At 37.5% G+C, this 27,685-nt stretch overlaps 1 protein-coding gene across 1 annotated transcript; it reads right to left on the bottom strand.

Annotated features, from left to right (window-relative positions):
- Smyd4-2 (SET and MYND domain containing, class 4, member 2) lies at nt 1-27,206 on the bottom strand. Its single transcript, XM_076135013.1, has 13 exons — nt 27,120-27,206; nt 21,883-22,089; nt 15,585-15,756; nt 14,558-14,743; nt 9,946-10,092; nt 8,583-8,662; nt 5,039-5,160; nt 4,356-4,492; nt 3,680-4,123; nt 3,141-3,324; nt 2,573-2,791; nt 1,929-2,073; nt 1-891 (listed from the first exon to the last, which is right to left on the bottom strand). Exons 2-13 carry the CDS (start codon nt 22,078-22,080, stop codon nt 682-684), a joined length of 2,244 nt encoding a protein of 747 aa, XP_075991128.1. The 5' UTR covers nt 22,081-22,089; nt 27,120-27,206; the 3' UTR covers nt 1-681.
- Between the last annotated feature and the right edge of the window lie 479 nt (nt 27,207-27,685).

The following is a 27,685-nucleotide window of genomic DNA, read 5'->3' on the forward strand; positions in this document are numbered from 1 at the left end:
CTCATTTTTTAACAACATTTAAGGCGTCTGGCAGAAGTAATGGCCCCGGGAAACGGTCTGGCAATAGTCAATTTTAATTCTACATAATATCATTAATAACATATCTGAAAACCAACTTTGCTACTATAACGTAGGTTGGGTCGTTTTTTACGCACCTTCACTCCGCGCTACCTCAGAAACGGCCCCGCTTTCAAGGTAGTGGATGTGCATACCTCTTAACAGACCCTTTATACTAACAATCCTCAAAATTTCAGCTTTGCTAAAATGACGTAGGTCTGGCAGCTCTGGGATCTTACTCTAATTGATGTATTCTAGTATTTCGGTAACAAATCATATCCATTAGCTACTGCATTTGGCAACCAAAAGTAATCAGTCGTCACAATGCCTACATATTTGGCGACGTCGCCACAACGTCTTGGTGAGATAGGGTCCTTAACTCCTAACTATTACAATTAGGAGATATTTTACTGTACGACAAGAAAGGCCAGTTTCACCATTTCTCCATGACGTGAGAATGAAATTTTGCATACAAATGTATTTTAAAAATCCTGTCACTTTATATCCATAATCTGTGACTTCTACCAAAAAGAACGGCTGTTTTATTCAACTAGTAATTTTTTAATTTTGTTACCCTTAACCTATGACTTTGTTTCGCACGTAACAACTTAAATCAACAGTCTGTCATTCTTTTATCGCCTCTTTCTCTTTGGCCGTGTCTCCTCGTACCACGTGCACGTTTCCGTTGACGGCGAAGCACGACCGTAGTGCTTCTTGAGCGAGGTGGGTGTCGCGGTGCGGAGGCCGCGCGATCTCGTGGTACAGGTCTATAGCCTCGCACATCGTGGTCGTGGCTTCCAGGCTGTTCTCTTCATCCATTAGTTTGGCACCTTCCTATAATGTGATAAGGATTGTTGTTTAGTTCCACACTAAAATAGTTCTGGAAGCGCCGACAAGGGATGCTCCAGAAGACATACATGGATCATATCGGTGACGTCTTACAAAAGTTTAAGGTTAGGTGCCAAGTTCTCGTAATCGGCTGCATGACAAGATTGATGTATGGGTGTGAAATTGAATGAAGCAAGGGAAGTTTGTAAGAATCGTAACCAAGTGGCGTTCTCTGGTCTTTGCCTACCCTTATGGGAAGAAGGCGTGATTTTATGTATGAAAGATGTCTGAATTAGACAATAACGATCTTGAATATTTTCAGCAAGTAACGCTAATCAATACCTTTCGTATTTCTAGTAGTAAGTAATGCAACTGTCGCAATAAGTGTGAGGCCTTATTAAACTCGTAAATATTTGTCGCTCTCGTCATTCGTGATCGAAAACCTAGCTGAATCAATGAAGTTTTGTTCCCTCTCCCGTGTAAATGTATTATTAACCAGGAGGTGTTAAACTCGCCGGTTTTCCAAAAATCAAAACAGTTCTTGAAAGTGTGTGAAGACTGACGTGCGATATAATATCCACGGCTTATATACTCGCACTCGTAACAAAACCATAGCGATTTGAATCTCGCGATTCAGAAAAAATACACAACGCCATCTATTCAGTGCTGAGAAAAATTTTAATTTTATATTGGGACACGAGAAAACTTGAAAAAGCCTACATAAAAAAAACTTATTTGCACAGACCGCGTCATTTCTGCACTTTTCATCTAGGCGTATACCTACATAACTAGCCAAGAGTATTTCCCTAAAGAACTGAGTCAAAGAACTCTCAGGCATGTAAGGTTGTATTACTATGTTTGGCTTTAAACTTACAATGAGTCATCATAATCATTTAATTTTCTAATACATTCATAGCTTCGAATAGCCTTTAGTGTGTTGCTTTAGATGCGAAAAGTCGCCGTGTCACCGAGTTTTGCACTACGCCTGGCTCTCAGCATGCAGCGTGCATATTTGAACAAATGAAACTAGTGTACCTATGTACCTGATATTGTTTAACACATCTGTTGATGGTCTCCATGTGAATCTTGACGAGCTCGCGGTTGATGGAGGTGGAGCACTTGGAGCAGCGGCTCGGCAGACACTGCAGGTTCGCGCGGAACTTGCCTGAACATGCTATGTTGGGACACCTGCAAGTATAAGGCATTTGTATCGCTATTTATTTACAAACAAAGAAAAATATAACTTTACTAAGAGGAGGGTTTGAGAGGAAGAAAGTAATAGTGAGTGTGGTCTGGATGCTAATTAACAAATACGTGTGTCATCCAAAAATAGTCGTTTTGAGTGTTGTTAGCAGGAAAGTCCGTTGACTTGCGTAAGCAATGAGTTACCGTACATGGTTTTATAAATATTGTATGAGCCGTCTTAATTTCGGATTCATCTCTTAAAATGCCAGCATTACAGTCAACCTGGGTAATTTTGAATCATTTGGGTAACATTGACAGTGGGAATAAGAACTAGTTTCGATTATTTTTTTACATGAAACCAACACAATTGATAAAAGTTTGCAAAACTAAAATAAACTCTTATCAATCCCCAAATTGACTGCAGGTATATCAATTAATTTATATACAATTTTGTAAAATTTCCCAAACTACTATTTCATCATATCACCTGTCATATATTTACCTAATAAGCGGCGGCGTGTCTCCCGACATCATCTTAAGCGTGGGCCAGTCTTCCTTGCAGGCGACGCACTCGCACTTGAACCAGTAGCGGCACGCCAGCGCCCTCTGGCGTTCCCTCGCGCCGCGCATCATGAAGTGCGGCCCGTAGTTCTCGGAGACCACCTCCCCGGGGTGCAGGGGGCGGGTCGCGCGGAGTACTATGTTGCGACCTTCGAAATATCTGAATGGAAAGGGATATTCTGATGATTCTTATCACAATAATAACATTAAGGAAATAGCGGCTGTAATGGACTGTTTCGCTATTGAATCATCAGCCTCGCGGCTTTTTTAAGATGCCATGTTAACGTCGTCGGCTGCGCATCCTAAAAATTCTTATTGATCTGGAGCTCAAAATTTGTTTCCCGGATGGAGAAAATTACGCCATGTAACGGCTGGTTTATGGATATTGTCCTAGTTACCGAGTGAAAATAGCAAGAAGAATGTGTATTTCTCTTTATTTCTCGCCCTTAAAGGAAATTATAATCAGCGAAGACATCAGTGGCATATCCTTCTCTCCCGATATCTCTTACCTGGACACAGCAGGATAGCACTCATGATTGAACAGTGCCCCCACCGGGTAGATGCCCACAGCGACGTAGGCGGGCTTGGAGCCGGCGAACATGTGCTGGCCGCGCACCGTCTCGTAGATCTCGTGCGCGTTGAACTGCAGCAGCTGCAGGTTGCGGACTATCAGCTCTGTGATTGACTGTTGGGCTGGAAGGAAACATATTTTCGTGTAGCTATTTTAATTTATCTACTTACTTAAAAAGACATATACATAAACAGCAGCCTGAACTTTGAGATCTGGTTTAGCAAAGCACAACTAGATCGCACAAAAGTCTGGGCTATGTGAGAATTGCATTTGCAATCTCCAACGCAGTGGTAGTCACGTGGCTACCTTTACGCCACAAACGATGTCCCACTCATGGTTCGATTATATTTTTAAAATCCAACACCCCGATTCAGGTTTTATCACAGAAAGTACGGACAAATCTACAAAACAACTGTCATGCAGACTCTCACGATATAGAAACCTCGACAAAAAAATAAGTAAATACTAACTACTCACCTTTTTCTAAATTCTCCTGCGTGCACTTCTTGAAGAACCCTCCCTTTTTGAGACACTCCGTCAAAAACATAGCCATCACGATCCTTTTCAAATAATCATCACCTTTCCTCTGTTCTGAATGAGTGCACAAAGAATATATCTGTGCCGCTTTTAACTCCAATTTCTCTTCAAAAGTCATTTTATCTTCTACCTTGCCTTCTTCTTCGTCTTCTTTGAAGTTCTTTTCTGTGAAACTCTTGATGCCTTTCTTCGATCTGTTTAGTCTTTCTTTTCTGCTTTTTATCTTGGATTTCTTGGCGACGCCCTCGATGTCGTTGAGGACTGCTCCCTCGACGGTCTTGAGCTCGTTGCTCATGTGTTTGGTGTGGATGGAGAGGCTGGTGTCGAGCCCTGCTTGTGTCACCATGCGTAATGCTATGTGACTTAGAACTGACATACCGGAGCCTGGAAGAAGCAAATAATTTTGACATGGCTGACAAACTAGGTTTTAGGTAAAGATAAAGAATTATGATCAAAATTAGGACTTCTTTTCGTATTCTAAGCGAGATATAGAGTATGGTAGCTGATATAGTTTGATTAAGAATTGGTCACAGGCAGAATTTATAACAGTGTCTAGCAAAATCACTAATAAAAATATGCAACGTTTTTATCACAACCTACTTGTTAGGAACTTTACCTGTAAAAAGATCAAGGAAGGGGCATTCGAACGCGTGGTAAGTGGTAACTGCGGCATCTCTGCACTTGATAGAACAGAACGCTACTCCTGAACATTTAGGACACCACACTGGTGCCTCATCTTCGCAGTCTTCTAACCTGAAAATATTGGAGCATACTACATCTAATAACTAACCATACACGAGGTAAGCGGTTGACTATACTAGGTCTTAATGTATGTCTTAAAGTTATTGTTGAGGGTGGTGCTTAATCTAGTATTAAAGTATGGGATTAAAGCTATCTGTAGCGTTTACAAATCTTTCGAGCTTTCATGTCTGACGAGCACAGCTCGAGATCAGCACGACCTCGTGAAGCGGAACCCTGCTAACATGATATTCCTTAATTCCTTAATTGCAGTAAAATTTACTAGGTTTTTATCTTTGACATTTGATAAACTGTACTTAAGTGTATCTTCGTGTATGCTCATCCATAATTTCATTTAAATTGTGTAGTCAAAGATTATAAAAGACTGCGTCTGCGTCCGCGCCCTTTTTTTCCCTAATTCAGATTCTAAGTGACGAACTTACGACCCGACAACATTGAACCTTATTTTTATGTTACCATAATTAAGTTGCTTATATTGCTCTAATAGTTACCTAAAATTCTTGAGAAGAGTTGCCTTAGCAACCAAAATGCACCCCTTACCTCTTAAAGCAATGCAAGCAGTGACTACCGTAATAGTCTCCGAGCAGGCAGGCGGCGTAGGGCGCGTCCACTAGCAACACATCACCGGTTCTGATCGGCGCGTTGGCCACCGCGAACCGACCCTGAAGGAGGAGCAGGCATGGCCTTGAGGATGCAGGGACTCACAACAGTTGAAGTATAGGATGATTATGGTTTAAACCTTTCTTTGTACAATTTTAAGTGGTTGCGTTTTGTGGCCTACGGCGTTCCGTCAATGAAAAGCTTTTGATTTACGTTCAGAACAGGTAATCATTTGATATAATTATCTATATATATAAAAGAAAGTCGTGTTAGTTACACCACTTATAACTCAAGAACGGCAGAACAGATTTGGCTGAAAATTGGTAGGGAGGTAGCTTAGAGCCAGGAGATGGACATAGGCTACTTTTTACCCCGGGAAAATGAGGCATTTCCCGGGGTAAAAAGTAGTAATCAGGTGGCGAACGAAGTCGCGAATAATCAATTTTATAATGACATTGAATTAACAAAATTCCGTTGTCATGGCAACTGTTTTAATGGTGGATATGCCATAACGCGACTTCGTTATCTATATATTATATAAAATGAATTGCTGTTCGTTAGTCTCGCTAAAACTCAGTCACAAAATACATAGTACATAAAAAAAGAAAAAAAAAACAAATATCTAGATATTTTTAAAATAGAACAACATGTCAAAAAATGCATTTATTGAATAAAGCATGAAGTTTTAAGAATTATTACAATATTATTTCTATCTTTGTGGCTACGTGCGCTAGAACTTTCTTTACTTTGGTGATCCTTTGTGATAGTGACATTCCAAGTAATGTGCTCTTTTTTGTGATAGTGACACTTTACTGCTAAATGAGCAGGAATTTTTCTCAATTTGATTAATTACAATTTACGATGCCGAGGAGAAGACGACCTGACTTAGGTCGTCCATTTGCGATCCATGAAAGACAACCTACAGTAGTCCATTTGGCAGTCCATTTAGAAAATGGTCAACGAGTTTATTTTAATGAATCTAACGCGGCGGACAGAGCGGCACATCCACCGTCGACAACATTAACAAGTTTCTTCACAGTCTGTCAAACTGATGATTTTGCTCGCACTTTGCTGTATGCTGACATGCTACGCTATTACACATGGAACGCGTCATCGAAATCGTTTCAGCGTCGAAAACAAGGAACACCAGTTGAAGGACATCCAAATGCATTTGCTTCAGATGCTCTGGGTCGCATCTACACAGTACATCCAAATAACGATGAATGTTATTATTTGCGGTTGTTGTTGGTGAATGTTCGTGGTCCGACATCGTTTAAACAACTGAGAACAGTTGATGGACAGCTGTGTGCGACTTACCGTGAGGCATGTCAACTATTACATTTACTTGAGAACGATTCGCACTGGGATGATACGCTCAAGGATTCCGTAATATCTTCGTCGCCGCATCAAATTCGTACGTTGTTTGCGATTATCATATCGACATGTTTCCCCTCGAATCCAAAAGATTTGTGGGTTAAGTATAGAGATGACATGTCTGAGGATGTTTTGCATCGTGTGCGGCGTCAAACTTTGAATCCTACACTACAAATGAATGAAGAAATTTACAATGACACATTGATCATGATAGAAGATATGTGTTTATTGATGGCAAATAAAGTATTGTCGTGTTTGGGAATGACAGCACCCAATCGTCATATGCACGATGCATTAAACCACCAGTTGCAAAGAGAACATCAGTACGACATTGAAGCATTGGCCGAAACAGTTCGTACAACTGTTCCACAATTAAATCAACAACAAAGAATTGCGTACGACACTTTGATAGAAGCTGTGAACAGTGGATCTGGTGGAATTTATCTCCTTGATGCATCCGGAGGAACCAGAAAAACGTTTTAATTTTAATTGCTTTTGGCGAGGATCAGATCGCGAAATGATGTTGCTCTAGCGTTGGCTTCATCTGGAATAGCTGCAACTCTGCTAGAAGGCGAGCGAACTGCACATTCTGCCTTGAAATTACCACTAAACATGCAAATCACCGAAACACCAATTTGCAACATCGCCAAAAATAGCGCAATGGCCAAGATCCTACAGGTATGCAAATTGATTTTATGGGATGAATGCACAATGGCCCATAAGAGGTCACTGGAGGCACTGGACAGAACGTTGAAAGATCTTCGTGACAACCAAAATATTTTCGGTGGGGCCATGATTCTGTTGTCAGGTGATTTTCGTCAGACTCTTCCAGTTATTCCCCGATCAACTGTTGCTGAGATGTACTAAATGCATGCCTAAAATCATCAAATTTGTGGCAGTACATAAAGACACTCCACTTAACAACTAACATGCGAGTATTTTTGCAACAAGATGAAACTGCAAATGTGTTTGCGAAGCAGTTGTTAGACATTGGAAATAATAAAGTTGCAGTGGACACCTCGACCGGATTCATCACATTACCTACAGATTTCTGTCACATCACAGACTCAAAAGTGGAGCTTATTCAGCGAGTTTTCCCAGATATAGCGCAAAAGTTCAATAACCATAATTGGCTGGCTGAACGAGCAATATTAGCAGCGAAAAATAATGATGTCGAGGATCTTAATGCAACCATTCAGAATTTTCTTCCAGGACAGTTGGTTTCCTTCAAATCAGTCGACACCGTAATGAACCAGGATGACGTAATCAACTATCCCACTGAGTTCTTAAATTCACTAGAATTGCCTGGATTACCACCTCACGATTTGCAGTTAAAAGTAGAATCAGTTGTCATCATGCTGCGTAACAATAATCAACCTCGACTATGCAATAGAACAAGACTGGCTGTGAAAAGACTGATGAATGACGTCATTGAGGCGGCAATCATAAAAGGAAAATACAAAGGAGAGGATGTCTTGATCCCGCGGATACCGATGATTCCAACGTTTATTTACGCACCACAAAACAAAACAAAAAATATAGTGTATGAGAAAGCTTTGAATTAGTAAACAGACTGTATTTTAACAGTGTGTGTCTGTGAATATCAAATTTAAACCTTATAAATAGCCAGTATTTCAGGAAAACTCTGTTTTCTAAGTAAGCAACATGATGTATTGAAAATAATAATAAAACTTCATGCTTTATTCAATAAATACTTTTTTTATTAAATACAGATTCGATTTGTTTGTTTTAAAATCATTTTATACAAAAGATTAGGTCTTTTATTTATCGATGAGGCAGTACGAAGTCTGCCGGGTCAGCTATAGAAGAAAGCGTGAGCGGAGCTGCGCGGGTCAGCTAGTGTAAGTATAAAATGTAATCTTGACAATTTTCTATACCATTATAAAACCTTTATTAATTTAACATTGGGCGTTTCCCACAATGATCGAATGGTTTTGCACACAATGGTATTTCAACAAATCGTATAACTTACCAATGCTTTCCAGAATTGGTCATATTATGAACAATTGTGAGGTCGGACAAAACATGGGTTTTATACAAGATCATGGTTTGATAAGCGATTGCAAATAAATCCGAAAGGACATGTTACCTTATGTTCTTCTTCAGTAATTTTCAGTAATTTGGACAGAGACGGCATGTTCTGCTTAGCGCCTCCCGTTAGTGATATACCTGAAAATTTTATATTCGTATATTAATTATATTACATAACATATTAATATACTCGTATCAATCTTTTTGTCATTGTCGGTTGTCAATCGTAACCAGTAGTCGGGAGCTTGAAAACCTGACAATTAGACGTCTTATCGAAGGGTATTGTGTTTTAACCCAGGTAACCGGGTTGTGGAGGTCGGATAAGCAGTCGTTCCATGTAAAATAGTGATATTAAGTGGCATTCAGTGAGCCTAAAAGCCGACTCCTACACAGTTGGAAGAAACGCTAGGCTGATAATGATGTACATACATATATTAATTACATTGTTTGTGTAAAAAATAAATTCAGACCCTCTCTAATTTTGGTAGAGACTGCTTTGATACGATAGACATTTTGATTGATCACCTGCATATTCACCTTATTGTACTGTTATAGACACTACAATAGTTAGTTACTAACGTGTCCTAAACACGATGAAAATTTTGCAAAAGTAAAAAGCAATTACATATCAACAGCCTTCGGATATTAAAATGCACTGCGTCTTTCAATTTGAAAACTTCACTTCATATTATATTTCTGCATCAAATTTATTCAGTTTTGCCAGTTGTTTCGTGCAGTGCCATGTGTTAGCAAAACAACAGGCTTAGCTTTGTCATTCGACACGTAAAGAGCCGTGGCAGTGCAGCGCTTTGAAACAAAAGTTCACAGTTTGTGTCATGTTTGAGATAGGATATGTGCAAATTGTAACGACTGTTGTGTTATAAACAAGAGGCTTTGTGTCTTGATATTATTCTGCAATGTTGGAAAAGCTCGGTGCGCTTGTTTATAACGTAGAAGAGTTTCTTTATGTTATTTTGTGTGAAGATCCGTGTACTGTTTAGTAAAAGTAATAAGAATTTTATATAAAATAATTTTAATGAATGACCTAAACTGATGGCGTTGGGGTAAATGTGGCCACGACTGAAGTATCTATTGGAGATCCTATTTCCGAATCTTTCAAAAAACAATCTTTAGAATGAATTGTTTTAGCTATGCACACTCATAATTGTCTGGTAATAATAAATGGTATAAGATTTCACTTTTTTATCCCATTACTATCCCGCTGCAGGGCAAGGGTCTCCTCCTCTTAAACGAGGGGGGTTTAGGCCTAAGTAGAAGCAGTGATAGCCGAGTGCTTTAAGATTTCACTATATTTAATTAAAGCTTAACCTTAATTTCATAAAATCACGTCTTTTTGACATGATAGTCTAGGAAAGCAGAGTCCAAAGTGAAGGGACTGTAATTCTTCTGATAAATCTTACCAGGCTTGTCCTGAGTCTGTTTGGGTTTAGCTGCATAGTCCAAGCCTTCTATATCTTGGGAGAGCTGTGCCTTCGCCGCCTCATCGTTACCGAGCAGTCTGCCGGCCAGCTCGTATGACACCTTCGCGCGAGTCGCTTCACCTGCACCTAAGAATTATAAAAGTAATATACTAATAAAGTGGATTGCGGCAAGTAAATATCTTGAAAGTAAACGACCGCCTTTACACACACACTCTATCACGCATGATATAACTATCGCGCCTGAAAGAGCGTCCGTAGAAAGAGTGTGCAAGGAAAAATGAAAGAGCGCGCGTTGCGCCCATATGTCAAGCTCGCGAAGAAAATCGAGAGCGAAGTGTGCGCCGTCTTTCCCGTACATAATCCTGTGTGCTCCTAAGAACGGGCTATAGATTGTGAGTGCAAAGGCGCCTAATAAGTGGCAGAGGTTCGTTGCAGCGACCCTTTAAAAGCCGTGGCGTGTGCGCACATGAGGTTTATGTGCACCGAAATAAAGTTGCTGGGATTCTAGTAACGCCCTTGACCTCATGACCCTGTTACACATGTTATGTGTGTAACAACATTTTATCATAGTTGAGGCTCAGTATTTTATTGTCCTAAAGTATATACCTAAAACGTTACGATCTACAAGGCTCGGCGACACAATATGTTATTCTCAGCAAGTAATTTGAATAGAAACTAATTTGTGAAAACCAATTCTAGTATAATAACAAATATTATTGTATCAGCTTTGTAGTAATTTGCAATTTAAATTGGAAATTACAACAATAATTGCATTCGCTAATCCGTTTCAAATTATTCCTATGTCACAGACAATCCTAGCTTAACCGAAATAGGTTTACAATTAGGCTTTATTCACACGAATTACTACTACATCGTAGCGAAGTTCTTCTTGCAGTTGCGTTGTCGAAACTACAAAATGTTTTGAAATGATTGACCGCTAATTGGCGATGTCGTTAGTAGTTGCATTGTGGTCGCGATAGAGTTGCGTTGTGGTTGTGTTGTAGTCGCGATGTAGTTGCAACGTGAATTTAGTGTGGCCGATATCAACCATACGTTGATTCTGACATCCAAGTTTGGTCAATGTTTGTCAAACTTTTCATTTATGACAATAAAACAAGCAGCCCTTCTCGTGTTCACCCGGAATAATGTATATCAATCGGTGAAAACAGTATGAAAATCAGTGAAATACTGTAATAGCAGACAGACAGACGCGGCGGGCGAATTAAAATGACAGCGAATTGTACAATAGTGATAGTACCTTTCTTTTTATTTTTCTTAGGTGGTAATATTGAATACAGCCTTACAATGTTTATATAAGTCCCATTGTATGTTATCAAAGGCTTAATGCACACTGTGATTATTGCATCAGATGTGAGTTGTTCTAAACGTGACTGTTTGTATCGCGGCATGAGCCTGCGGGTTTGTTACTAAATTATGCCTTTGATCATACGATTGTTTAGACACATCTTTTGCTTGTAGGTGGTGTAAAATTAGAATTATTTTCTTTGTTATATTAGTTGTTGCAATTGGACTATAAAGGCTTTTAGTGTTGTTAGTCCATAGGCTAATGTGTAGAGAGTGATATTTGAGTCTAAGGTTGGTGGGTGCATGATATTCAAAACCCCGCACTATTTTCTTTTGTACGAAAATAATATCACAGAATTCATGAAATTACTTAAGATGCAAGCTATTTAATCCTGCAAGGATTTTGATGTTTTACAAATAATCCTGTATAATATTAAGAAGAGAAAGCTTTCCTTGCTTTATTTGCATTCATACGTCTTATCATCACGATCACCTGACCTTTTGCAGGACATCACCGGTATGACCTGTGTGGGCCAATGTGGGTAGAAAAATATGATTTGTGACTTACAAACTAGCCTAGTTTATTGATATCATTATTGTACTTCTTTCTCAATCCGAGAGGGGACTCTTGTCCAGCCAGGGACATAAATATATTACCTAATATTATGATAGTACAGCAGATATTCTAACGTCTTTCATTCGAAGCCTTTTATATTCCTTTCAGTAGAGGACAGAGAGCTGTAGCCCTGAGTAATTCGATATACATCAGCAATCATTGACTTAAAACTTGTTTAGAGTTTCCGATATTTGATACAAGAAAGTGTGACGCCGTTCTCCGGCTACATCGTTTTAATTGCGGTGGTTTACTGCGGAGCTTATACAGGGCTACCCCATAGTAAAAAGCCAATCACGTCTAGTTACTATCATAAGCAAACTGCTTTTGGTGTTCTATGAGTTTTCATCGTTTCCTTCGTAGGTTTTGCAACAAAATTGACAAGTTAAACTATTTGAATAACCTATAGTTTCGAAACCACGTATAAATGATTATTTAAAGGTACAAGTCGGGACACGCCTTTGCTTCATGTCGCTGCATTCACGAATTTGAACACTGCAAATCACAGCAACAGATGGCATGTAGTTGCATTTTTTTTAAACTAGAACGAGTGAATCGTGTCGTATGGTCTGATATCAGTGGCGTACTGATTCACGATCGAGCGCCGGTGTTGCCTGCCGCTCGACAACACGTGTCCCAAAGGAGGGTATTTCATAGAATTTCATAGTGATAGTACTACTACTGCTATCGCTTCATGTAGCGGACTTCCAAGGTCTAATTTAATGCTAGAATCGATCCCAGGACACGTGGTCACATCTGAACATATTTTGTTATACCACACGACTGAAACATCGTGTCGTATGAACAAGTTCCTCACCTTGACATCCAAAGTTCCCTGCACGTGAGTCTCTCAACTCAAAGGCACTCTTTATAAAGCCAAAGTGAAAGCCTTAAGCAAATAATCAGAACAAACTCGGCCAAAGGACCGATTAGGAAATTAAATGTCGGATTCAAATGTGAATGGAGAGATGGGCTTATAAATTGCGTTAGTATGAAACAAGGTAGAGATATCGGAGATGGAAGGTGACTAGGTATGTTCTAGTTTAGATGCGAGTAAATGTGCAAAGCTAAGGGTATAGGTATAACTTGATAGAGATTTTTCGCACCAGGATTTTTCTAATTGAATTGCATCGTTATTGTCATGAGTTCAATTACTTACCAACCAAATAATAAAAACAAATATAATTATATAGTTAGCTTTTAGGTGAGCACATTTAAAAAGTACCTAATAGACTTTAATATGTGTAAAGAAAAAATAATTTCATCAAATACTGTGTTTCATACATAATTTAATGTAATATTTGGTCAGTATAATCTCTACATGCATACATGTAATCGGTCAAAGTTGAATGCTGCTTGGTCATCAAACATGCATGCAATTATTAGGCTTAAACAACCCCGGGGATTCTGTGCTGACTAATTAAACATTATATCATTATATACACAGGCATTGTGTATTCACATACATATTAGGTGCATACTATGGCTTGCAAATATGAGAAGTATACGAAAATTTTCTTTAAATAATACAATATAACATACATACAATCAAGGCTTTTTTCTCATGGAGGTTTCGGACTCGGGCCACTATGCTGCACATAAAATTTTATCCACCGCGATTTCGACTTTTGCACATGACAACGTGGTGACCGACGTTTTTAATCATTTCTATGGACTACTAGGCTGGCTTTGCTTCTTCCATACTTATATAAGTATAGTATGTTTATCAGTTATTTACTTATCATAGTACAAGCTCTGTTTAGTTTGGAATCAAATGACCGTGTGTCAGTTGACGAATGACACTTAAGCCCCTCTCCCATTACGATACGCCCGCGCGACTCTAGTCTCGGAGACTAGTCGCCACGAAGTATCTCACATACATTTGTATGGAGACTCTCACATTACGATACTGGTAGTCTCCATACAAATGTATGTGAGATACTTCGTGGCGACTAGTCTCCGAGACTAGAGTCGCGCGGGCGTATCGTAATGGGAGAAGGGCTTTACATATTTTTTTTTTTTATAAAAACCCTTGTCCACTTCATAACTAGTCTACTTAGTACTTAAAAACCTTTTAACAGAAACCAAGGAGTTGTTCAAACACCATTAGCTATTATCCATGACACTGACATTGGCTGCACTAACGATACTCATCATTATTGATTCGCTTTATAATGCACAAACATATTGTTTAATACGTCTTACCGGCTTTCCACTAATGGATTGACCGCACCTAACATCAAACTGGGCATTAACGGTCTATCTCTTGCATCAGTTAAACTGTAGCGCGATTTTCCTACAGTCGGTACTGTCGAGTATCGAAAGTTTGACATTTAGAATGTACTGCCAAAACATTTCCTACGACGCCTGTCAGTGGCGCTGATGAGATTTTCATACGAACATACGTCAGTAGTCGATAGTAGTAGAGAATCGGGCAAGGGTCTCCTTTCAAACGAGTGAGGGTTAGACCTTTAGTCTACCACGCTGGCCTAGTGCGGGTTTGGGACACTGCCCTAAAACAAATTTTAGGCACACACATAACTTCAAAAAGTCATTGCGGTGTTGACTCGGGTACGAACCGTTGACCACTTGTGTGGGAGGTGTCAACTAAAATCACTCTGTTATCAGTACACTGAAGAAGTCGTATTAAATTAAGTAACCTGTGTAATATACCTCTATAACAGTGTCCCATTCTCCAGTAATATTGTGACCTCATCTTCGCCGGGAGCCGTTCCTTCAGCGCCAGCTTGAGGTCTTCTAGCGCCGCTCGAGGTCGGTCACACCGCAGGAGGATCTCTGATCGAAGCCACAGCGCTAGAGCCAGGGAGATACCGCCCTCGGAGATGGCGTCGTCACTTTCTGAAACATGAATTTTATATAGTTTTAATATAAAGAAAAAGTATACATGATCAAGTAAGTGGGTCTTTCCGTTTGCATAAACTTTATTTGTGAAATTGCGGTTATTCCTGACACTGCAGATATTATAGGATAAAACACTCTTCGTCTAATGAATAGGTAGGTTGCTCCACAACTTATTTAAAGAGGAAACATAGTCTATTAGTTGTCCAGATTTGCGTCGGTTCCTCCATGAAAAGGAGCTTCAAGGCACATCGTATTACACATAAGACCACTGAGGTCTGTGCAAGGCAGAATTTAATCAGCTTTGTGTGGTTCCTCAACAAGTCGTCGGCTTCACTAAGGAGACGTTTGTGGTGCCAACCTTATTGCATTACAAACGTGCAAAGATGTGTGTGAAAACAATGCAGGTTTTATTGAAAACGAGATGCAAATGGAATTGAATAACAGTTGTGTAAGTCACAGGCTTAAAGAATGTATTTTAATATGACTAGTAAGATTGACATAAAAAAATGTGTTATTTACCCCTGTCTGTCCCACTACTGGGTAAGGGACTTTTATAAATACATAATATCACGCCTGTCACCACTAAAGGTCTAGACAGAGGTGCATGAAATGCACTCGAGTTTTGCGAGACACTACTGCCATTTACCGGATTAATAGAATGATGACAGCGTTACCACGTTGTATGGCATTGCTTATTCTTTAGCTGAGAAGTTGCCAGCACCATGGTCACGGAATATGTCAACCGGATCTAAGACCCAATACACAATTTCTTGTTTTCCCTAATAAAGTAAAATAAAATAAACTCGGCATTTAGCTGAGTATAAATAGTATTTCTTACCGGTAGCAGGTGCTCTGAGTACAGCTTGACTGGCTAAAGCCAGTGCTTTGTCCAGGTCTCCCTCGTCCAGCGCCTGCTGGGCCGCCAGCCGTCGCTCCCGGGACACCCTGCCGTCCTTGCCGCGGTGGAGCGGCTGCACTCTTGATAGCACCTCGGTGAGCGCTTCCATCACCTGGAAAGTTGAAGAGTTTTATTGTTAGCAGATTGAAGATCAAGAGTAAGTATGAATAACATGATGGTAATCATTACCGGTGGTTTAAAGATTATAAAATGTGTGTTTAAGGAAGTGAAATAGAAGTAGTTAAAATATTATCTATCTATTCATTCCATTTGTACCCTCTGTTGAGTATAGGCCTCTCATTCCGTACGCCATTTTTTGCGATCCTGCGGTTGTGTCATCCATTGCAGTATGTCGTTTCACAATGATCACGACCGCCTAGTTAGAGGCCTTAAGAAGACGTAGCAGATGTTAATAATTTGGATTAAAACAAAATGAGTTGTTAAAGAGCTCCTGTTCTCCGAATACAGAGCTCGAAATATGATGGTATTTTTTGGGCCCAGTAACAAGAACTTACAACTTATTGAGGTCAAAAAATATAACAATAAAATGTATCCCTTTATGCAGAAATTAAACCAGGAAAGAAGTCATACCATAGTTTAAAGTACAAACGCTATATTTCCATTAAGATCTTTAGTTCAGTCATACAAAAGGCACCTTACCATTTATAACGAGCGAACGTAGAGATCAAAAAAGTGCAAAAAGTACTAAATTACATTTTCCTCACACGAACACCTAAACGCTGTGCAAAAGGAACAAAGTCACACGAAATTATGCCAAAAAACTGGAAAAAATGGCGAAAAAACCGTGAATTTCATGAACATTTTGTAGTACATAAATTTTGTGCTCTACACAAGTGTACGTTCATAGTCCAATATGTCTGAAGATAAATGCATTGCCACCAGTACCACACATCCACTTTAACCTTTACACCGAAGACACACCATTTGATATCCAACCTTACGTACATTACATACGGTTTAAAATTGTTTGTTATCTGTTTGGTAGTTGGCCTGTTTTGTGATGATGCTGGTAGGTGGTACAGTGCAAGCCTGGGTTATTTGAAGCCGGAATAAGGTCAAGTACAAAGGCTTAAAAGCCAGGGACCGGCTTAATGCGAGCAGAACACGTAGATGAACTATTGTTCTTTTTTTGGGTCTGAATAGGTAACACCACGTTTTATATGACTGAAAATACAAATAAAATTCACAAAATAAGCTGTTTTTGTAATATTCAGTAATTTTTTGTATAGTGACAAATGGCTTACACGATTTTAAGGTTTTCTCCATCGTAGAGTTCCTATGACAGTCCATTTCCACAATTAAAATTATTTTAGGCTTGCTTTTTATTGCCATACCGTCCACGTGAAAAGATTTTCCTCGTATCAAGTTAAAAACTATGCACCATGGTTTTCCAGGTTGAAAACTATCTATGTATACATAAAACTAAATCCGTGGATTTTGCATGAGAGAGAATAACAATCATACATACATACATCCATTCTTGCCATAAATTAACATTCACGCCACATTTTTCACTATAAGTAAAATTTACAACAGAAAACACATTATAACAGCCAGATCACATCAGTAGCAGCCAGTTCGAGAGCATACAAACAACTGTCTGGCATTGCAAATACATGAAAAGGGTTGCAGCCAGCCCCCCTCGTTTAAAGTCTAGTGACCTTGGGACTGTATTCACACAATAGGGGTTCGATTAAACGTTGAACGTCCGGTAATATAACCGCGCCAAATAATTTTATGTGCCTGAAGATAGCCACAAGTTGAGGAAGAGATGCTTCCTTGCACTGACTACTATATTCAGAGTGTAGACACACAATTTCTTAGCACGTCCAAGCAGAGATTCATTTGTATGTCAATTTAGTATGTTGATTTGTCATATCAATGGACGGGCAATTTTTCAGCAAAAGGTTATATTTACCATGCTTTTAATTTATTATCAGCAAGTTGATATAGACATTATTACTATTAAAAAAATGACCCAGTACTACGACTTTTTTCTCGGTAGTTGCAGGACAAATATGTCTATACAAGATTCCTATAGATATCCACTATTAAGCGATAAAAGCTTCACACAACAATGGTAGGAGTTGACCTTAATGCACTTTGTACAATGAGCTCATAATAGTTAGAAGGAGGACTTACTAAAGGTGTTTAGTAACTTGAACGTTATTCTGTAAGAAAATGTATAACATTCGCTGTCTTTTAATATTAGAGAACTGATTAGCAAACAGCTTAAAACGTCCAACATTCCATCCGCTTATACTTCAAAATTAAGTATTTTAATATGCTTTTTTTCTAACTGGCAAAATGCAGGTTAAAAGATTTGAATACTTTAAATGCCACGATTTCTCTTAACTCATATATTGCTTGCCTTAAATACTGCAACTTAGTAACAGGTATCTAACCGATTGTATCAAAGCTAGGCTGATTTGTTTTTTTTTGGTTGAGCTACAGGTTCCAGCAGTAGTTTCTTCGATAAATAGCCAGTCACGACGTTCCTTCTTTCTATAATAACTATTATTTGATCAGTTATTTAAAGAACTAACCACTAACATTGTCGATCCTACTCAACTAAATAACTGTGTTATAAAGATGTTTATAAAAAGAAAAAATAAAATTGAAGCATTTGCCTTAATTACACGTTAATGCTCAAATCTATCAGCGTCTTAGAAAATTCTTTGTTATAATAAACAAGTGTGATAAGCTTTTAATTCCATTGTCCAGTTGGAGGTGACGTCTAGACCTACAGCACAATAGGTCGTCTAATATGTGTCTATTATCTGGACAACAAAAGCTGTGTTGTCTCTTATTTATTAACCTTCGCTTCTTGGCGCCTATTTGTTCCTAAGAAACATGGCGTCCTTTATGTTATTACCGAGACTTTTATATTAATGATAGATTTAGATTATGTTTGTGACTAGTCCTGTAACTAAGTGAAGAGACTAGGTATGCAAGACTCAAAAGTGACTGACTTCAAGTCATAGGTGACTGACTGACATAGTGATCTATCAACGCACAGCCCAACTACTGGACGGATCGAGCTGAAATTTTGTCTGCAGGTAGATGTTATGACGTAGGCATCCGATTTTGATCAATTCTACTCCCAAAGGGATAAAGTAGGGTATGAAAGTTTGCATAAAAATTCTGTCCTAAGTCACAAAGTACTTGGATGAAGTCGGGGGCAAAAGCTAGTAATTTTATATGTTTTGTAAATAAAGTAGCTGTATGAAGCAAGTCACCGTCAGCTGCATATCTGTCGGCACTGATGTTCATGCCATTCGCAAAATTGCACAAAGTTCTCTACTAAATTGCTGCACTATAAGATTATGATGATTGCCTATAAAGAACACCCAGTTACGGTAGTACTTAGTTAATTATTTAAGAGTAAATAATTCGCCTTATCGTTTATCAAACACTTGTAGAAAACGGTCAAAATCTAATAAATCTGCGGGGTTAAACTTTATCACAAGTAGGTTAATTTTATAGAGAGGATGAAGATATTATTGTCATCATTATTTTTATTAAAGCTTGGACCAAATAGTAAAACGTACTACACGTAACTATTTTGTAGTTCAGAATTCTTTAACAGAAACATTTTGCACAACCTCAAATTTTAACACAGCCATTTGTAGTTTTCTCAACAGTTATAACAGTAGTAAATCAATTGTATAAAGTTACCACATTCAATGTAAGAAAACTGTAGAAAGTTCCACTACAGTACATTTATTTCTATTTATTGCATCCAGCTCAGAACGCCATTATTTCCTACGTGAGGAGCATTCGGTAAAGGCGGTACAGTCCTATTAAACTAATTGTTTGTGACTTACAAGATACAGTATAGTTAGTAGTAACTATAGCTTGTATGGGATTCAATTGCTGACTTCAAATTTTTATTAAATTAATATACATTTATAGCCGTTTTAAATAAGATCAAAAAAAAATACGCTGTTGACATTTTCTTGAAATTTAAATAAATACTATTTAAATTGCTCTCAATTGTAAACATGGCTATGCAATCGAAGGATTATATTTTAAAAGTAATATACCTAAATTAGAATAACCGTGTAACAATTTATTGCAGTTGCTGCAATTAATTACCTAATTTATTGTGTCTAGAATATGCCTCTACTCGTGTCTGTTGACGTAAAGTAAATGCAGTGACTCTACTTTTAAATCATCGACTTAGAAAAATCAATTCTCTACGCACATGTAACTTTACATTTCTAGCACGTAAAGTGACATGTGTGTAGAGAATGTTACATTCTACATGTCTATCATCAACTTGGAAGTTGATATTCATAACTCTACATTTAAACATAGAGTCGTGTTAATGTTATATGAAGTGCCGCCCCGCAATAACGGCGCTTTAGGCACTTTCCAAAAAGTATACGAATATAATAGTTACCCACATAGAAATATTCGTGCAAGCTCTGAGGGTCGGTAGGGCGCCGCCGGTAGTCATTCACTCGCGGAGAATCTTAATAGCGCGATTCAGAAAATTGTACAACGCCATCTATCGAGCTATGAGACAACTTTGAACAGTTCTCTTTTATTTTATTTATGAGGTTGATATAGCCTTTTATTGGCTAATGTTCACTAAATATGATTTACAAAAAAATACTTCCTTGATTACTCTTCTTACTTTGTGTCTCTACTTTATATTAAACATATAATATGTATTTGGGATACTTTACAAGCATAATTTAAGATATTAATGAGTCCCATTCAAGTATTATATAGTAAGATGTCTCAAATATTATAATTAAATTTTTTAACAAGATAATAAACCAAGAAATCATCCAAATATAACATTTTGGTGTAGAGTCGCTCTATAGCGCTATCTGGTGGTAGACGGAGACCAAACTCTATTGTAGAGGGGTAGTGTCAAGTGTGTATGAAACCCTTGCTAAATTTAACAACCCTACTTATCAATCCGGTCTCGTTTAAAAACTCTACTTTAACAATAATTTTACTCATATTATTTTTTCATATTATAAATTGTCTACTCATCAAATTATGATTTAATGCGCATGGTGCATTTTTTACAAACATTTGTCGTCAGATGATTTAAGACAGAAAATTTAACGTAGACTGCAACTAGTGCAAGACTCTAGGTTGAGTGTTATAGCAATCGGACTAACTATCGAAGCGCATCGCTCTTCGCCGCCACGCCTTGTGATTATTTCCAAGCGGGTCTAAAAACCGCTTGTTGTTATATAGCGGGATAGCGGTTCTAGTTGTTTGGCGACAACTATAATTGGCTCGTCTTGGCGGGGGCACTGCCGTGCCCCCAGATAATATGTTCTATAATATATGTATATTATTATGTGCGTTATAATACAGCAATATTATCCAAAGATTAGGCAAAAATCTTTTAAAATTTATGCTCTTGACGAATAGTATTTGTTGATGCATATATCCCTTTTATTTTTTTCACAAAGTTTCAGAATTTTGTTCAATGTGTACTTTGTCGTAAAATATTGAGTAGTTAATATTACTATCCACAAGTCCTTTATTTCGATACTAATTAAAGGCTTTACCTTTTCTTAAACAGTACAACATTGATTGAAATCTTGACTTGAATTGAATTGACTCTACATTGGGTGTTATGATATCCCTAAAAAGTTTGCATTAATTTGTTATGCAGTAGCTGCTCGTAACTTAACGAGTCCGAGAACGAAAATGAACTAGATTTGCATATTTTTTTACATAGACTTGCATAAAACTAGAATATTAAGTTATAGCTCTACGCTCAAATATTGAGTCACTGTTTTAATATAATCTGAAATGTAGCACTGAATTAATGGCGTTATGCACTTTTCAAAAATATTTCCAATTTAGCGATTAGGTAGCTCAGTCAATGTGGGAAGGTACAGCTTCGTTGGTAATCATTCAGTTGTAGAAAGTCTTAATCGCGCAGAATGCAAATATAAACGTAATTTTATGTATCATGTTGGTGTACTGAATTTCGTTCAATGTGTATTTTTTTCAGTTTAGTTTTACTTTCATTACAATGAGTGGTTTTGACAACATGTTCAACCATGCTATTTCTTATCAGGAAACTAGTCAAAAGACGACAAACATCCATACTATTAATACTAATATTATAAATGCGAAAGTAACTCGGTCTGTCTGTCTGTTACTCAATCACGACTAAACTACTGAAAAAATCGCGAGAAACGGCAATCGCAAACTGCAAAGGAGGTAAAAATCTTACCATTTTGTTTTCCATGACAGCCGTAACTTTCTTCCCATCTTCAACCTTCTCGAAGGAGTCCAGCCAGCCGTCAGTGTCAGCCAGTGCCACCAGCTCATCGCCGAGGGTCTTGAAGAAGCCCTTGGCGTTGGAGCACAGCGTCACTTCGCTGCAGGTCGCCGCGTACGCCGCGTCCGCTTCCTCGAAGATACGCGGCATTTTGTACCCCTGGATTAATAAAAGAACAGATTATTTAATGTAAATATTGGATAACTTTAGTATAGTATAAATATGTAAATTTTATATTTCGTTTTGTAAAGTTGCTTGTTGATATGGTGTTGATAATATGTGTATGTTATTTTCTGGTTTTGATATTGAAGTAACGTATTAAAGTATGTAGAGTCCGGTAAGTACTTTTTTATTTACCAATTATTTTGAAAATATTGTTATTTTTGTTATGTTGAAGAAATAAGCAATTATCATTAGTTTCCTTGACATTGTTTGCTTAATAAGGATGTAATTAATATAGTTTTAGCCACAGAAACTATATTTACGTACTCTGAAGAGTAGTAGTAAAGGCTCTTCTCACTATGCTTAATCATCATCTAAATACGTTTGTAAACAGCAACTGAAAAGTAACTCTACCTGAAAACAACTCGTATTTCAATAAAAACGTATAAAAAATCACAACGCGGAACAATTGTTTCAATAAAAAGCTTAAAATCTCATCGTATAATGGTAGTTAAGAAGTTCTGCAGTCGGAAGGGTGGAGCATAAACAAAAATAACTTATTACTCTCAATTACAGAGAAGTTCGCTTCGCTTCGGTAACTTGATACATTTTTAATTAGTGGCCTCTTAACGATACTATTGGAACTCGAAATTGAACGAATTTTATATGGTCACTTTACGTAAATGTTGACCTTTGTAACCATGTGACCATGCTAACTATGGTATCTCACAATCCCAGGGCAGTTCTGTATGTTTTTCGACATTTTCAGTAAATTTTCACTCTCTTTAATTTCCATAAAGTACGATGCAATTTTAACTTTTCACATGTATTAATTACTTTATCTATTGGAGCAGTTTAACAATTTGTTTAGTTATTCTTGACTTGTGTCTTAAAGAAGTGCATTTAGTGACTGCTCAATATTCACACGCTATACTTTTTAAGTGTTAAGTCATGATTAATTGTGATATACAATAGTTTTCGTAGATCTGGCAGTTCTATGTTTTTTATTTATGTATACTAATCAGCGCCAAATGGGAGGATTTATATACAAAAGTGTATTTCCAAGTTTCTCTCTAGTAATGTTTAGTAAATGTTTCGGAGTTAGGGAGATATGGACCTTCATGCGTCTGAGAGCACGTAAAACCGTCGGTCCTGCGCCTGATTTTCCACTAGTCCTGTCGTCATTTGTTCCACCGGATAATGAGAGTGAAGGAATAGAGAGGGTACGTGTGTGGTGCACACACTTGGACACTATAACCTGGACGTAGTTATTAGTAGTTAAGCAGAAAGGACCCGATCCACACTTTCACCACAATGGAGTTAAGTATGTCATCATTCTCCTGAGGGTAAATTTTGACACTTTTCATACTGTAGGTTGAGTCGAGGTAGTAGGAAAAGTAGTTTCCATGTACATTTTAAAATAGGGATTTCACTACATCATAGATTTGACCCTCAGGAGAATGATTGCATACTTAACTCCTAAGACCCATTGGCTAGATACAAACAAACTGACTGCCGTGGATGAAGATCGGCCTGGAGGACGTTATGTAGCAAATAGCTAGAAGGAGTTTGACAAGTTTGCAAGTCGGTGCATGTGTTTTTTTAGGAGTGTTAATAACACTGCAAGAGAAATCAATCCTCCTGATAATTATAGAAGTGTGGAGGAACGAGTTGATCATGTTACCCCAACACAAAGAAAGGATCCTCCGACCAGGCGAGGTGATCGTGCCTGGTGGGCCTAGGCTGCCCGACTGTTGTAGTCGGGATCTTGTATACATAGTCAATTGCAGTGCAAACTTCGATAGCGCGTTTAAGGACTTGTGACGTCAGTCAGACTGCGGGTGGTGGTAGGTTGTGCGCTGGTCCCAGTAGATGTCGCTGTATGTAGCGATCCGCTACAGAAGTATTTATGAATAATTATATTTGTTCTAGGTTCAACTTAGCTATCGAGGACAACTCACTTCATTTTCTAAATCTAGAACCGTTGGTAGCGGTCAGAAGCGCTACGATTCAATTAAAACGAGATTGTGTCGATGTCTATTGGGTATAACTGAGATTAGAGCTGCGCCGCCGCTCTGCACCTAGTTCAGACATGCTGCGATACCGATACTAGGTGTTAATGGTTGCACTTGTCACTGCACATGGTTTAAAAACTCTCAATATATCACTATCTCAAAAGGCTTTGTACAAAGTTTACGAAATAAAGGATATTTTGAATGGTATTGAATATGAAGGTTTTATTTTATTCTTATTTGATTCGAAGAAAATCTTTAAAATAATTCTACCATTAAAGTTGCCTGATGATAAAAGATAAACTTCCAATTTTCTATTTGCTATAGATACCTCTCTCTTTCCGTTTAAATAGATGCTTATACTCCCACTAATAAATGTCATCAAAATTACTTTTCGCATTTTCAAAATATAACACTAAATGCACCCTTGAAAAATTTATGGAAAAAGTTCTTCAAAGCAAGAATAAATACATACATAACTATAAATCGAATGTAATTTTATTTGCAGACTTTCTTAAATGGCTCAAATATACAGATTTTCAGCTCCCCTTTTAGTGTCATATACTAAAATCACCTAGTTACAGTTTAGTCCACATATAATATGAATGATTAGTAACAATTAGTCAGCCAGGAAGCGAACATCGGGACAAATAAAAACACACAATTGCCTGACGCTAATATTAGCTGTGCTCCACACAACAGAATGTCACAGTTCTAACTCACTCCACTCTAATACAAATACAATGCATTTGTATCGTATATTTGTATACGCATAGTGGTATTTGAGCGTCTCCGTGCTTCGGAGGGTATGTAAAAAGTCCCGGTTGTTATCTACTACGACAACGGTCGTTAAGCCACGTCTAAGGCTTTCGGGCGGCTTGAACCACTTTAGTTTGACTACTAGCCATAACATAAAGACAGAGAATGCCTTTGTATTCATACAAAACACATAATATAAAAATAAAATTGTAGTAATTAACCGACTTTAAAAAAATGGAATTTGTTTTCCCTATTTAATATTCGAAAGCGCGTTTGATGGTATCTTCCTTTAAGTTTTTTCAAGAAATAACAACAAAGATCATCCTTTCATTGTAGTTTAAATTACATCTTACCCTTTTAGTGGTTTCAAATAAGAAGGTGTTACATACACCTTAGTAGTGTAAGCTGTCTACAAGCGGTGCAAGAAATATTTCGTCTGTCTAAAAACATTTCCCGGGGCAATAAGTAACCTAAAAACTAGTAAAGATTATCTGTAAGTATATCAAATTCCGTCTAATAAAATTCAATGGATCAGTGTTTTTGGCACGATCGAGTTACAAACATCAATCCAAAAATTTGCATATTTTTAGTATAGATTAGTTCTATATCGGAAGGGTAGTAAGACATTTAATACAGAGCTACAAACTTCGCAGTAAGTAACAAATATATCGTTATTTGTAAAGGAACGGCACTATCTACCAGCACTGTTGACGGTCGGCAAGTCAGTCCCACTAATTAAATTCTAGCATTCTGTAGATAGCTCGACGATTGAGTGTCACAGTTGGGGTATTGCTGTTTAAACATACATCAAATCTCGAGATTTTTCCATAAGCGAGACCAAAGAATGCCTCTTGATACTATCCTGACAAACCTTCAATTGCTTTATTCACATCCATATAATTATCTTGTCATACAGGTATAAGAAAGTTTTACTACATTTGAACCAAGTATCAAAGATGTTTAAGCCGCCACAATTCAGAATATCATTAAACATGAAAGTTAACTGTTATCCTTATTGACAATAAGCAAAACCGACCTTATACGTGCACTTCCAGATGAAGTAGAACAATGTTTTTTATTTCATTATCTTAAAAAAATCGCAATTGCAATAGTTAAAACATTCGCACTTGGCCAAAAATCTGTTGTAGTTGTTAGAAGGGTTCCAGTGTCATAACTTTCCATCTCTACAACAGTAGTTTGAATAATAATCTTACCAATATGATTAATGTGAAATATTTGTATTTAGATATTACATAGGTTCGATTGTTTACAATTAACACACGTAAAAAGAAAAGAACTACCTACAAATTATCTTAAAATGATTTGATTTTGAAAAAACTACACATTTATTCCTATTGACTATCGGCTTATGTCTCATATTTATTGCTCATTTTCTCTTCTAAAATTATAGCTTGAATTTCCTCTAATATGTTATTTTATACTAGTCAAGATATGGTCAATGCTCATACCAAATATCAATGATACCGAGCTGTTGCTCCTAAAGAATATAACAGTATATTTCGTTTGGTAAAGAGTCTAGTTTAGTTCAGCATAAGTAAGTTTAGATCCGACTTCTAACAAAACTTTCACAATACAGATCACTTTATAAACCCTGCATCGAATATGAGCTTATTTTCGTAAAGTTTCTACAAAAATCCAGAAAACTGCAGGCAATATTGTTAGAATATTTCCCGATAGTTCGCGTGTGAGTGTTCCCATATTTGTAGGTAGTTTTACCTTCTATTGAGATGAAAACTGAAGCCAAACCTCGTTGGAAAATGTAAGGCAACATTTTCAAACATATTCATGCATTTTGTAAGAAAATTTCCTTTTTCTATTACTCTAAGATTGCTTTTATGTTTTGAAATAGAAAACAGGTTTATGTTTACACAGATTTTAGTCGTAAATTCTGTAAAACTGTTGACTATTTCGGATTTTAAAGTGTCGAAGTGTGGAGAAGTTTCGAATTACATTCACGAAAAGAATTGAATATTTTAATAAGCTTCAACTAATAAATTCCATTAACTAAAACACTTAAATTCTAGAAGGAAACGTATTCAAATATTTAAAGATCTCCGCACGCATTACACTATATTATTATCTCGCATATTTTTTTGACATACTAACCTAGTGAATTAAAATGCCTTAATGAACGATTTACGCACCAAATTTAAACAAAAAAATTACAGTTACTTGCATGAAATTTCCCAGTGATTATTAGTAGTAGTAAAAATATAGTAAAATAGTAATAGTTACCTTGTTTACTGGGCTGGATAGTATCGCACGCGCGCAGTTGTGCGGTGCGCGCGAACGGCTGCTATATTTACACCAAATGGTAACATAACCAAGAAAGATCTATTTTAGATTGACTGCACTCAAACGCCACCTATCGCTGGATGTCGTAAAATTCGTGTAAAACTCGTTAATTGCCGCTAAAAATGCTCTGAAAGTTTTCCTTTGTTTGCTTTTCGTTCGTGAATTAAATAGTAGTTGGAGTCGGTTGCTAAAAGTTTGTAATGAATCAATGACTTAAGGGTACTAGAACTCGGCTTATTTATTGTGAAAACAGGATGGTAAAATTACGGTCTGATTTTCACAGTGGTCTATCTTGTTAGCTGGGCTATTTCTTCAATTGCCTGCTTGACTAACCATTGACTAGTCTAACGACTACTATTCATCAGTAATGTAAAGAATTACATGGGTACCGCGCTGTGAGATTGAAATGATTTGATTGGTATTACGTCAAAACAGGTAAGATAAGTACGATTGATTACGAGACTAACGATTTTGTGTATCAATTCAAATACACTTGAATGCTTCAT

Source organism: Anticarsia gemmatalis, chromosome Z (assembly GCF_050436995.1).
Source record: "Anticarsia gemmatalis isolate Benzon Research Colony breed Stoneville strain chromosome Z, ilAntGemm2 primary, whole genome shotgun sequence".
Taxonomy (NCBI): Eukaryota; Metazoa; Arthropoda; class Insecta; order Lepidoptera; family Erebidae; genus Anticarsia; species Anticarsia gemmatalis.